Source organism: Lampetra fluviatilis, chromosome 6 (assembly GCF_964198595.1).
Source record: "Lampetra fluviatilis chromosome 6, kcLamFluv1.1, whole genome shotgun sequence".
Taxonomy (NCBI): domain Eukaryota; kingdom Metazoa; phylum Chordata; class Hyperoartia; order Petromyzontiformes; family Petromyzontidae; genus Lampetra; species Lampetra fluviatilis.
Genome location: NC_136280.1, coordinates 820,688 through 834,250, shown reverse-complemented (window position 1 = coordinate 834,250; position 13,563 = coordinate 820,688). Strand labels below are relative to the sequence as shown.

The following is a 13,563-nucleotide window of genomic DNA, read 5'->3' as shown; positions in this document are numbered from 1 at the left end:
TGGCCATCCACTCCCTCGTGTACCTTGCCAGCCTTCAGTTTCAGTTTTATTTATTAGGTATCGCCCTGTGAGCCAATCGGCTCTTGAATCGGGTGCAACCGCAAAAAAAAACATGAACAAGAAAACATCTTAAAGTGACTATGCGCACAAACAGAAAAAGTCTTCCAGAAAAAAGCACCGTACACCAACGCAGTGTTCGCGAACAACACTTGCCCCAAAAGTCTGTAAACGATACACGGGGATCGTTGTCTTTGTGTGCGCACAGGGAGTGGTGCGGTGACTGGTGTAGAGGTCAACGAACTGCGATAAGAACTCGGCGACCTGGTTTCAAGTTTCAGGGTTATTTTTTTCTATTCCGTGTCACCGCAGACTATCTCACACCCGGCCATCTTGCCGCCAGATCTAATGACTTCTTTGGGTTTCCTGAGCGACGGCGATGATGTGAAGAGCGACAAATCCAGAGGCTTTGCGGGGCGAGGAGGACACGAGTATGCGGATTCATGCGCAATCCCAGCTCCGTGTTGAGGATCCTGTATCGGTCGACTTTGCTTAACCCTTGGGTGGCCTCAAGGTGCATCTAGCCCGGCACAAGCGCCGTGGTGATGTCACTGCCGCTGGTGGTGTTGACGGTGGTGACTGCGGCGGGGGTTTTGACGGCGGCGGTGGTGGTGTTGTTGCGTGCCGCAGAGCCGGCAGCTGGTGAAGGACGGCTTCCTGGTGGAGCTGTCGGAGGGCACGCGGAAGCTGCGCCACGTCTTCCTCTTCACCGACCTGCTGCTCTGCGCCAAGCTCAAGAAGCAGGCGGCCGGGTGAGCGTGCCGGCGGGCGAGTATGAGAGTGAATTAGAGCGGGTGAGAGAGTGGGTGAGACAGTGAATGAGTGAATGGGTGAGAGAGCGAGTGAGAGTGCGGGTGAGCGAGCGGGTGAGTGAGCGAGAGGGCGAGCGAGAGAGCGAGTGGTGGTGCCGGGACGGGCGAGCTGGTGAGTGACGTAGGGCGGTGTCCACGTGGTGCGGGCGGGGGTGGGGTTGGTAGATGTTGCAGGACCCTCCTGAAAATGAGGCTTGAGACTCGGTGAGTCAAGTCAAAGTGATTTCCTGCTCAAATGATGACAATTCCACATTCCTATGGTGTGCATGGGGCAACAGGAAAGCCCAGCAGTACGACTGCAAGTGGTACATCCCGCTGGCCGACCTCAGCTTCCAGCCGCCCGACGAGTCATGTGACGCCGGCCAGCCAATCCCGGTGGTGCCCGACGAGGAGATCGAAGCCATGAAAATAAAGATCTCTCAGATCAAGAACGACATCCAGCGAGAAAAGGTGGGTGGGACGGCCGGCGCGGAGAGAGAGGGCGGCGGGTCCGTGGCTCACCGCTTGGCCTTACGACGCGCCAACGTGTGCGGCCGTCTTTGTCGATCCGCTGCTGGATGAGGGCCCGTCCCCTTTCAGTCTGGTTTGTAGGGGTGATTAAACCACAGGGCGCACGATGTCAGTCTCGCTTCTAATTGGCAAGAGTTACCCACAGATAACTCGCATGGCAACCATCACCCCCCCCCCCTTCTTGCAGACTAACGCCCATCCCCGAGCCAGGTGCTGAGCCCTCTCGCGCCACACAGAGACAGCTGCCCATAGGGGGCTCCACACTCTTGAGACATTTCCTCTCGTGATAGAGCGAGCGCGGTACGCAGCCACCCGTCACCGCGCTGGTCGGTGTGGGTTGGTGAAGAACGGGGAGCGTAGAAGCGCAGTACAACAATTGATTTCTCTGCACTGCCGTCTGCATGGTGGTCACCCATCCCAATGCCGTCCAGGACTGGATCGGGCGCGTTCCACGTGAATTTCTCTTTTGGGCGGGTGGATGGTTCGGGGACTATAATTTAGTATTTTAAATCACGTTTACTGTTCGCATAACGGGGCTCGTGTGCAGACGCCGGGCCGGGTTATTACATGGCAGCTTCCTGAAGGATTGGTGGCGGCTTGGGGGAGACCTTCATCCAGCAGTGGATGATGACGACGACGATGATGAGCAGAGCTTCGTAGCAGAATGGGAGAGCGAATTTCACGCCGCTGCCCCTGCGCCGCCCAGCGTTGCGGGGGCCCCGGGATGCGCGCCGGGAGGAGCGCTCTTACTTAATTCTTGTCCTACCCCGTCTCCTGACCCCCCCCTACAACTCCCCACGACTCCCTCCCTGCTCCCCCACACCGCGTGACCTGTGGCACAGAAGGGCAACAAGGGGGTGAAGGCGGTGGAGCGGCTGAGGAAGAAGCTGTCGGAGCAGGAGTCGATGCTGCTACTGCTGTCGCCCAGCATGCCTCTCCGCACGCACAACCGCAACGGCAAGGTGGGCCGCCGACGGGGCGCGCAGGCGGCGCGACCGCACCGGGGCTCCGCGGCACGGCAGGGGCGCCGGGCGCCGGGCTGCGTTGAAGAGGGGCGAATAGGAAAGGGGGGGAGGGGGCCCATTTAATTCCTTGCACTGGGGCCCACGCGGACCGCGCTACCCCACCCACTACTGCGGTCAGACAGTCGACCGGGGTTGGACTCACACGGTTGTGTTGCTGCGCTGCCCCCCTCCTCCGCCCTGTACGCCCCCCCCTCCCCCCGACAGAGCTACACGTTCCTCATCACCTCGGACTACGAGCGCGCGGAGTGGAGGGAGGCGACGCGGGAGCAGCAGAAGAAGTGTGAGTGTGCGCGCTCGCTCCTACGCACACACTCGCTCGCCCCTACGCACACACTCGCTCGCTCCTACGCACACACTCGCTCCTACGCACACACTCGCTCCTACGCACACACTCACTCCTACGCACACACTCGCTTGCTCCTACGCACACACGCGCTCGCTCCTACGCACACACTCGCTCCTACGCACACACGCGCTCGCTCCTACGCACACACTCGCTCCTACGCACACACTCGCTCCTACGCACACACTCGCTCCTACGCACACACTCGCTTGCTCCTACGCACACACGCGCTCGCTCCTACGCACACACTCGCTCCTACGCACACACTCGCTTGCTCCTACGCACACACGCGCTCGCTCCTACGCACACATGCGCTCGCTCCGACGCACACACGCGCTCGCTCCTACGCACACACGCGCTCGCTCCTACGCACACACTCGCTCACTCCTACGCACACACGCGCTCGCTCCTACGCACACACGCGCTCACTCCTACGCACACACTCGCTCGCTCCTACGCACACACTCGCTCGCTCCTACGCACACACTCGCTCGCTCCTACGCACACACGCGCTCGCTCCTACGCACACACGCGCTCGCTCCTACGCACACACGCGCTCGCTCCTACGCACACACGCACTCGTCCGTGTGCTCGTGCTCGCGCGTGTCTGTGTCCTCACCTGAGTCGCCGAGGTGAGTCACCGTGGCGGATCTTCATCGTCTCAAGCGTGGTGGGTGAGGCTGGCTGACCCAGGCCTGGCTTCGGTTCCTCTCGGATGTTGGGGGGGGGGGGGTGTCCACTAGGTTAGTTGTGTGGGGGCCATCGTGACGGTGATTCACGCTAGGGAGGAGACTCAACTCGGCTGGGCCAGAGGGGCATTTAGTGGCAGGGCTGACTCAAGTAGCCAGCTCACACAGGCCCTGCGCTAAACAAATAGTGTGTCTCACCCATGTGGTGAGTGTCTGGCCTGTGTGGTGAGCGTCTGGCCTGTGTGGTGAGTGTCTCCCCCATGTGCTGAGTGTCTGGCCTGTGTGGTGAGTGTCTGGCCTGTGTGGTGAGTGTCTCACCCATGTGGTGAGCGTCTGGCCTGTGTGGTGAGTGTCTCCCCCATGTGGTGAGCGTCTGGCCTGTGTGGTGAGTGTCTCCCCCATGTGGTGAGCGTCTGGCCTGTGTGGTGAGTGTCTCACCCATGTGGTGAGTGTCTGGCCTGTGTGGTGAGTGTCTCACCCATGTGGTGAGTGTCTGGCCTGTGTGGTGAGTGTCTCACCCATGTGGTGAGTGTCTGGCCTGTGTGGTGAGTGTCTCACCCATGTGGTGAGCGTCTGGCCTGTGTGGTGAGTGTCTCCCCCATGTGGTGAGTGTCTGGCCTGTGTGGTGAGTGTCTGGCCTGTGTGGTGAGTGTCTGGCCTGTGTGGTGAGTGTCTCACCCATGTGGTGAGTGTCTGGCCTGTGTGGTGAGTGTCTCCCCCATGTGGTGAGTGTCTGGCCTGTGTGGTGAGTGTCTCCCCCATGTGGTGAGCGTCTGGCCTGTGTGGTGAGTGTCTCACCCATGTGGTGAGTGTCTGGCCTGTGTGGTGAGTGTCTCACCCATGTGGTGAGTGTCTGGCCTGTGTGGTGAGTGTCTCCCCCATGTGGTGAGCGTCTGGCCTGTGTGGTGAGTGTCTCACCCATGTGGTGAGTGTCTGGCCTGTGTGGTGAGTGTCTCCCCCATGTGGTGAGTGTCTGGCCTGTGTGGTGAGTGTCTCCCCCATGTGGTGAGCGTCTGGCCTGTGTGGTGAGTGTCTCACCCATGTGGTGAGTGTCTGGCCTGTGTGGTGAGTGTCTCACCCATGTGGTGAGTGTCTGGCCTGTGTGGTGAGTGTCTCCCCCATGTGGTGAGTGTCTGGCCTGTGTGGTGAGTGTCTCCCCCATGTGGTGAGCGTCTGGCCTGTGTGGTGAGTGTCTCACCCATGTGGTGAGTGTCTGGCCTGTGTGGTGAGTGTCTCACCCATGTGGTGAGTGTCTGGCCTGTGTGGTGAGTGTCTCACCCATGTGGTGAGTGTCTGGCCTGTGTGGTGAGTGTCTCACCCATGTGGTGAGTGTCTGGCCTGTGTGGTGAGTGTCTCCCCCATGTGGTGAGTGTCTGGCCTGTGTGGTGAGTGTCTCACACCACGTGTTGTGTGCTGCAGGCTTCAAGAGCTTCTCTCTGAGCTCCGTGGAGCTGCAGATGCTCACCAACTCGTGCGTGAAGCTGCAGACGGTGCACAACATCCCGCTCACCATCAACAAGGAGGGTCCGTGCGCACGTACTCACCCTCGCAATATCCTTCACCGACGCACTCGCCATCGCGCCCATCGCCTCCGTGGCAAGCAGATCACCCTCAAACCCGGCACGCTTGTGAGCTGACGTTGCCTGGATCCGTTTGCCGCCTCCACGTTCAGCTGTCAAGGATGATGACAAACGACACACGGGGCCTGGCGTATGATCAAGGCCTGATATCGCAGGCCTTGGGGCAGGGCCGTAGGAGGGGAGCCTCGGCCTAGATTCGTTTTTTGTCGTTGACCCGCCCCTGTGAAAAAAGAGCTTCATAGCTCGTCGGATTCTTCCTGCAGTCTAAATAAAGGTTTTGATTCTGATATAAATTGATGCCTAAGCAAAACCACACATGCACACGCAATATAACTGGCCAAACATCCCAATGCTGTAAAATGACCTGCAAATCGCTCAGTTGGGATCACACACACACAACAGCAGCAGCAGTTTCCACGTCAAAGATAATCAGGACGGATATTGTCCCATCTGGGTGTGAACCCCTCCCCACTCCCTCTCCGCTCTCCATGCCCTGTCTCCCCCTCCAGACGACGAATCCTCCGGCCTCTACGGATTCCTCAACGTGATCGTCCACTCCGCGATGGGATTCAAGCAGATAGCGAGTGAGGAGTCGCGCATCGTGTGCCACCACTCGTCACATGGGGCGGGGGGGGGGGTGGTGTTGTGATGTCGTGATCATGTGGTGATGTGCTGTTAAATCGGTGGCGTGTATAGTGGTGTGGTTATGTCTTATGATAGTTGGGTTGTGTGATGTGCTAAGGCGTTGTGGTGCCATGGTGTTGTGGTTGGCGTGTTCCTGTGATCGTGGTGGGGTGTAGTTATGTTGTGGTGCAGTAGAATAGTGGTGCAGTGGAATAGTGGTGGTGTCGGTGGTGTGCATTACCTGCCCCCTCTCACCCAGTCGTGTCTCACCGTGGTGTGCGTGACCCCAGATCTCTACTGCACCCTGGAGGTTGATTCCTTCGGCTACTTTGTGAACAAAGCGAAGACGCGTGTTTACCGCGACACCATGGAGCCCAACTGGAACGAGGTCGGTGCGGCCAGTGCAGCGCGCGTCTCCCGGTCTGCGTCCGTGCGCGTGTGCGGAGACGGTGGCACGGTGGTTCGGGCACCACGCTACCAACCCGGCCACCCGAGTTCAATTCCCAGCCGCAGCTAACTCTGGTGGCGAGTGATATCAGACCCGGTTCCGGGCCTCCCTTGGGTGGATTGGTTGTGAACATCGGCACTCGGGCTCACAGCCGCTCCGGGGAAATGCATCGCCGCCCACCATTGCTCTGAATTTGTGCCGGTACACCGCGGTGCCGGGGACCTCGACGAGGAGTCTCCGCTGCACGAGGAGGTTGAAAAGGTTGAGGAGGTTGAGCGGCCACGACGGGCCTATGGGGAGAGGCTGCAGGATCTGACCTCTGACCCACAATACAATAATGGTTGACCTTGACAGCTGATGTCTTGTTGCGTGTTGCTGCCGCCGCACGCCTCCCGTCTCGCAGGAGTTTGAGATCGAGCTCGAGGGCTCGCAGACGCTGCGCATCCTCTGCTACGACAAGTGCTACGACAAGAGCAAGCTGGCCAAGGACGACGCCGAGATCGTCGACAAGATCATGGGCAAGGGGCAGGTGCAGGTGAGAGGTCACGCGGGCGGCCACCCGCTCCCCGCCGTCACGGTGCGTCACCGTCTGCTCGCGTTCGCCACGGCGCTAAATGGCTGGGCCCGCTCGCCCCACCGTCGTTTGTCGTAGAGGACGGCGCTCATGGGCGTGGAGGTGCACCGGCTGTGTGCCGGGCGTCTCGGCGGTCACGTGCGGAGCGGCGGTCGCGTCCAGGCCGAGGCGGTGCCACATCGGCTTGCGGAGTCAAATGAAGTCTGCTTGATTGTCTTTAGCCAAATGAGAAGTCAGCAGGCCAGGATGAGGTCTCATTTGCACGAGTGAGTGACCTGGGTCCACCATAGTGACGAAGGCAAAACAAATACAAGTAGAGTGATGAAGCAAAATAGAAATCGGAGCAAAACAGCCGCGTGACATGAGGAATTTAAAATTGTGCACAAACGTACGTTGATGGTGAATGATATATTCCCTGTGGCACGAGTCAATTCGGGCAGATTATTTTTAGACTTATTACAGTAAAATAACAAATGTGCGTTCCGGTAACGTTAAACAGATTGAGCGCGACTTATTATAGCAATGTGTAAATAGTCGAGGACTGTGTGCCAAGACGCTCTGAGGCCCTCACACAGCCTGTCAGGCCTGGGGCCTCGGCTGTGATGCGTGGCCGACGCTTGGCCAGGGCGGCGCAGCGCGAGTTGTGACCCAAGCCTGCGCGACGGTGCTGCTCTCCCAGCAGCAAGGCGTCTTCCTCTACGGAGTCTTCCCCTCGTCTGTAGCACCACCAAGCGGTGTGCATTAGTTCGTGATGCTGCTGCTGCGTTGGCAGTTGTGCAACAAGCACAAATAATAACAACAACAACAAATTAATGAAAAAACTCGTCAACAACACTGCGGCCTTAAGAGGGCAAGTATATCGATGGTGATGTCCCCGTGTTTACCCTCAGCGCCATTTTGAGAAATCCTGCAGAACGGAATCGTTTAACACGTTGGCTGTCACGACCAATATCATCCATGATACAGGTGTTTTGGGTTAGATCGCGTAAATATTATTTACGCGATCTAACCCAAATAACCCTGTAATATGGGGAACGGAATCGGTTTGGGCGAATTGTGGTGGCATTGCCCTCCTGACTTGATCCAAATTTACGATCTTTGTCATCTTAAAACCTGTTCATGGCGAGTCCACAGTGGTAGAGAGAGCGTCCAGAATTGCATATTAAGCTTAGCGTTAAGAGTTCAGCGTCATTTATGAAAAAAAAAAACCCACCAGCTTTTGTACCCTGGCGGTGGACCTTAGTTACCTCTCCTCCACCCAGGGTTGCCACCTCTCGGCTACAAAAAACCGGGCCGTATCTTGGGGACAGGAAAATCCTCTAATAGCGGAAGACGGGGAAGAGCCGCACATAAACACATCTTCTTGAGCGGCGTACTCCATCACAACTGACAAAAAATGTCAACTTGAATGTCCCGGGGAGACTTGCGGTTTTCTCGGGAGAGCTACAACAACGCTCGCTCCAGGGCAAAGCAGAAGGGGTGGCAGCACGACCCCCTCTAGGCGGACAGCTCCTCACCCCACGCCCCGTGCTGTGCGCCTTCTCCCCTTTCTGCAGCTGGACCCGGGGGCTCTGCAGGACAAGGACTGGCAGCGGACGGTCATTCCCATGAACGGGGTGAGGCTTTTTGCGTCGTGACCAGGCCTCGTGCGGGGGCCTCCCATCGTGAACGCCCCCCGGCCCCACGGGTTCCTGGGCGTTCTTCTCACTTTTGTCACCTATACCGCTTTTCCCACTGTGCAGCCGAGCCATGACAGGGCCATACTGAGCCAGCGCGGCTCAGGAGGTGCCCGGGTTTTTCCACTGCAGTAGCCGAGCTGAGCCGCTGGCGTCGCCCTCGTTGAACGAGCGGAGAAGTGTGTAGGCCCGCCTCTAGCCCAGTGGCCTGAGTTCGATACCCGGGCCACAGCTAACATCAGTAACATCAGTGGTGATTACTTGAACTGTTCCTGGACTTCCCTGAAGTTGCGTGGCATTAAATGATTACCTGCTACAACACGTACTTGTGAGTAGTGCCAGGCTTAATAGGTGCTCGCTAACAGCACTTGTCCTAGCAGCCTGTTGTCTACACAAGACGTCTTAATCTGTGTTAAGACGTCTTATCGGTCTTAAATGAGTACCTCGTGCAGTGTGCAAACATCACCGCCAGCAAGACAGAGGGCGGCCGGGTGTAATACTCGCCACCCGCACCCTCGCGGTGTGGGTGGCGACATTCGTTTGCCTTGCCCCAACAAGCTGTTGAGGCCACACGGGGCGATCTTTGTCCTTGTGTGCATTTCTGTTCGTGTGCTTTGTCTCTCGCTCTGCTCGTCGTCGCCGTGGAGCTCAGATCGAGGTGAAGCTCTCGGTGAAGTTCACGAGCCGCGAGTTCAGCCTCAAGCGCATGCCGTCGCGCAAGCAGACGGGCGTCTACGGCGTCAAGATCGCCATGGTCACCAAGTGAGGGCCACACACGGCCCGCCGTGCTAAACAGTCGTTCTGAACGCGAGTTTTTTTGCGTTACCCTTGTGTAACGATTCCAGCTCTCACCTATGTGTGTGTGTGTGCGCGTGTGTGTGCGCGCGAGTGTGCGTGCGTATGTGTGTGTGTGCGTCTATGCGCGTGTGCTCGTGTGTGTGTGTGCGCGTGTGTGCGTGCGTGTGTGTGTGTGTGCGTGTATGCGCGTGTGCTCGTGTGTGTGCGCGTGCGTGTGCAGACGCGAGCGCTCCAAGGTGCCGTATGTGGTGCGCCAGTGCGTGGAGGAGGTGGAGAAGCGCGGCCTGGAGGAGGTCGGCATCTACCGCGTGTCCGGCGTCGCCACCGACATCCAGGCGCTCAAGGCGGCCTTCGACATGAGTACGCACGCACGAGCGTACGCAGACACGAACACACGTACACGGACGCATGCGCGCGCGCACGCAATGGCCGCCATTCGCCACTGCGTGGCAGCGACGTCACCATGGCGCTCGCGCCAGGCCAGGTGCGCCTGGAGGCCCTCACGCGACGTGTGGACGGCTCGCTGCCGGCAGGCGGTGCATTGAGTTGACGGACAACTCACGTGCGCAGACACTAGAGACAAAGACGCACGTGGACACACACACACAGACACGTACACGTGGAGACACTGCGAGCAGTGTTGGAGCCGTGTGCCCCCGCGTGCCTCCCAGATGACAAGGACGTGTCGGTGATGATGAGCGACATGGACGTGAACGCCATCGCGGGGACGCTGAAGCTCTACTTCCGCGAGCTCCCCGAGCCGCTCTTCACCGACGAGCTCTACCCCAACTTCGTCGAGGCCATCGGTGCGGCTAACACCGCCGCTGTGGCACCACCACCGCCGTCACCGCCGTCACCGCCATCACCACCGCCATCACCGCCATCGCTCCACCCTTTGTGAGCGTCGGCAGCGATGCGCGCGTCCCGGCGGTGTGTGAGCGCGTGCGTGCGTGCGTGCGTGTTTCCGTGTGTGTGGGATGTGCAGCCCTGTCGGACCCCGTGGCCAAGGAGAACTGCATGCTCAACCTGCTGCAGAGTCTCCCCGAGCCCAACCTCAACACCTTCCTGTTCCTGCTCGACCACATGAAGCGGTACCTACCCACTCGCTCTCTCTCTCTCTTTCTCTCTTCACATGCTCTCCCTGTTCTCTCTCCCCATTCGCTCTCCCCCCACTCGTTCTCCCACAATTTGCTCCCCCAACTCGCTCCCCCCACTCGCTCTCCCCACTCTCGCTTCCCCAACTCTGTCTCCCCCCACTCTCTCTCCTCCCACTCTCACTCTCCCCACTCTCTCCCCCCAATCGCTCTCCCCACTCTCTCTCCCCCCAATCGCTCTTTATTTTCCATCACACTCGCTCCTCCCGCACCTCCAATTAGCACGGTTGGCTACGTACGGTGCGAAAGAAGTTCAACGTAATACACACTCGATCCAGTCTTGCTCACTCTCACCTCGGCTCGATTGATTCGGGCGAATCGCCCGCGTCGACTCCGGCTGAACGTCGACGTGAGAATCGAAACGCCCTCCGCCCGCCGTGCTCCGTGAGCCGGGGCGCAGCGTTGCCACGCCGTGGGAGATGGCGGCGGTCGCCGGGTCCCGCCGAGCGCGGACCCAGAGGCCCGAGCGTCGAGCGGCCGGCTACAAAGTTGCGAATCTGTCGCGCGGGGCGGCCACCGCGGGAGCGACGCGCCGCCGAGCGGAGCGAAACCTGGCCGGTGCCGACGGGACGTTCGGTGGCGCGGGGCCCGGCCCGGCGGCGCACCTGGCGCCGAACCCCGGTCACGACGCTCCGCCGCGCTTGTGCTCTCCTCCCCGCACCCCAGCGTGGCCGACCAGGAGCCCATCAACAAGATGTCGCTGCACAACCTGGCGACGGTGTTCGGGCCCACGCTGCTCCGGCCGTCCGAGAAGGACAGCAAGCTGACCCCCAACCCCAGCGTGCCCATCACCATGACGGACAGCTGGTCGCTCGAGGTCATGTCGCAGGTGCCCCCCGCACGCCACTGCACGTGCCCACTGCACGAGGCCACTGCATGTGCCCCTCTGCACGTGCCCCGCTGCACGTGCCCCGCTGCACGTGCCCCGCTGCACGTGCCCCGCTGCACGTGCCCACTGCACGTGCCCCACTGCATGTGCCCATTGCACGTGCCCCGCTGCACGTGCCCCGCTGCACGTGCCCCGCTGCACGTGCCCCGCTGCACGTGCCCCGCTGCACGTGCCCCGCTGCACGTGCCCCGCTGCACGTGCCCCGCTGCACGTGCCCCGCTGCACGTGCCCCGCTGCACGTGCCCCGCTGCACGTGCCCCGCTGCACGTGCCCCGCTGCACGTGCCCCACTGCACGAGGCCACTGCCAGCTCAGCACAGCAGGGGGCAGCACGCAGCTGTCTCCCAGGCTCGGGGGCAGTGTCACCTCTGCTGTAGCCAAGTTCAACCCCCCCTCGGAGGCCTCCCCGTACCGTGTCACTAAATGAGGGTTGTTTGAACATGCTGCACTATTCTGGTCGGTGTGGGAGGGTGAAGGGGGTGGCTGGGAAACTCATGACCGGGTTACTCATTATGAATAAATATTATAATAAATATTATAATAGTGAGAAGATAATTTATGATACATGGAGCGATAGAGCAGCGGTTCACACAATCTACCGTCGGATGAGCTGTGGTCATGTGACTATTGATGAGAGTCCGGCAGAGTGCCAATTTCACCGTCGTCTCGATGCCCCCCCTCCCCCTCGTGCCCCCACAGGTGCAGGTGCTGCTCTACTTCATGCAGCTGGAGTCGATCCCCAAGCCCGACAGCAAGCGGCAGAGCCTGCTCTTCTCCACCGAGGTCTGACGGCGACGTCTCCCGGAGTCGTCAATCCGTCCGTCCAGCGTGGCCCCGCTCGGACACGGAGGACGCCCCCCCCCCCCCCCCGCCCACCCCAGCCCCCGTGGGCCACACGGGAGGCCGAGCGGATTTGTCGGCGAGGGCGCGCCGGGGTTCTGGGCGGCGCCGACCCCTCCACCGTGCGGCGTCCTCGCCGTTCTCGGCCTTGGCCAGCGCTCGGAGTTTGTTTTGAACCAAACGACGGCGTTGCTGTTCTTGAAGTTCAAATAGCGAACTGCGATTCCACCCACGCTGGACGAATGACCGTGACCGAGGGAGCGGTCCTGCCCGACCGTAGCGCGCACGCCAGCGTCGATCTTGCCTTTCGTCCAAAGTCCTTATCGGGGATCGAACCACGGTCCACCACGGGCGGGTGTGGGGACCCCTCCCCGTGAGCTCCTGGGTCTCCTCCTCCTCCTCCTCCTCGTGCAGGAGCCGGGCCCCACCAACAGTGACGCTCATCTCAGCGGCAAGAGCAGGACCCAGGCGGCTTCTGACGACAACAACAACAACAATTCCCGTTACCTTAACAACAACAAAAAACCTGATCCTTATATTTACATTTTGTTCCTATCTGTGTTTTGTGTATGTTCAATGATGGTGTCCTTTATTTGTTTTAAAGGATTTGATCCCAACACAGCAAAATATGCGTTGGGGTTTGGGAATGACCCCTGGGGAAGGTCATGCCCCTGATTGGAGGGGTCACGACCCCAAAAGGGGTCGCAACCGTGCGGGAAGGTGTCATGCCCCCTTAGGGAGGGGTCATAACCCCTTAGGGAGGGGTCATGACCCCGAGGGGAGGGGTCATAACCTCGAAGGGAGGGGTCATGACCCCAAAGGGACGGTTCACGACCCCGGGGGGAAGGGGTCACGACCTCTCCACGTGACCCGAGGAGTCGTGCCCATCCGTGCGCCTGTAAGATCTGCCGCTCCGTCTCTCCGGGCTGTTCGCTGCCCTCGCCGTGTCCCCCCGGAGAGCATGTCCGCTCCAAGTCCGCCCTCTGCCGCAGCGGCGGCGCCGAGCGGGCGGACCAGTGCCTGTGGCAGAAATGTTTCTCTCGTGGTTCTCATTCTTACGTCTTTAGTCCCCGCTCTTGACGAGCCAGCGTGTGGCAAGTTGCCGGCGGGTCCCGATGGGGACCCCGAGAGGTCCCGTGTCAACGTGGGGTAATATATATGCATCGCTCATTGCGTTTGGAGGGGAGCCACATAGGCACGCCCCCCCCCCCTGTTAGGGACGTCAGTGGCAGGAATGTATGACCCCCCCACCCATCTCTGTGCCCCCTGTCTCCGACCCCCCCTGCCCCCCCCCCCCTCCACGTCCCGTACGTTCCACGAAGCAGGACATGCAAACGGAATGGCCATACTTTTTTGTGAGCATGCAAGCCTTGAATGAACACGAGGTTCGAAGTCTTAACCAATTGCCAGAGCGACCCGGTGACTTATAATTTTGTAGCGAGCCTGTGATGGTCGTGGGTGCGTGCGGTGAGCGGCTTCTCGTTGTCCCACATGTCCCACACATGTCCCACACATGTCCCACACGTGTCCCACACGTGTCCCACG

The 13,563-nt window shown here is 60.0% G+C and overlaps 1 protein-coding gene across 3 annotated transcripts in view; it reads left to right on the top strand.

The window, feature by feature from the left end:
- Positions 1 to 13,216, top strand: part of LOC144932990 (active breakpoint cluster region-related protein-like) — a 56,248-nt gene extending 43,032 nt beyond the window's left edge. For 2 of the 3 annotated variants that reach the window (XM_078857408.1, XM_078857405.1), the window contains exons 9-23: positions 688 to 809; positions 1,148 to 1,319; positions 2,222 to 2,341; positions 2,609 to 2,684; positions 4,856 to 4,960; positions 5,526 to 5,600; positions 5,931 to 6,028; positions 6,492 to 6,623; positions 8,219 to 8,278; positions 8,991 to 9,100; positions 9,357 to 9,496; positions 9,808 to 9,942; positions 10,122 to 10,227; positions 10,957 to 11,119; positions 11,878 to 13,216. In XM_078857408.1, coding sequence (XP_078713534.1) covers positions 688 to 809; positions 1,148 to 1,319; positions 2,222 to 2,341; positions 2,609 to 2,684; positions 4,856 to 4,960; positions 5,526 to 5,600; positions 5,931 to 6,028; positions 6,492 to 6,623; positions 8,219 to 8,278; positions 8,991 to 9,100; positions 9,357 to 9,496; positions 9,808 to 9,942; positions 10,122 to 10,227; positions 10,957 to 11,119; positions 11,878 to 11,967 — 1,704 coding nt within the window. In that variant the 3' untranslated portion in view covers positions 11,968 to 13,216. The remainder of the gene's footprint in view (positions 1 to 687; positions 810 to 1,147; positions 1,320 to 2,221; positions 2,342 to 2,608; positions 2,685 to 4,855; positions 4,961 to 5,525; positions 5,601 to 5,930; positions 6,029 to 6,491; positions 6,624 to 8,218; positions 8,279 to 8,990; positions 9,101 to 9,356; positions 9,497 to 9,807; positions 9,943 to 10,121; positions 10,228 to 10,956; positions 11,120 to 11,877) is intronic. The other variant, XM_078857406.1, reaches the window with a different exon arrangement.
- Positions 13,217 to 13,563: the final 347 nt, after the last annotated feature.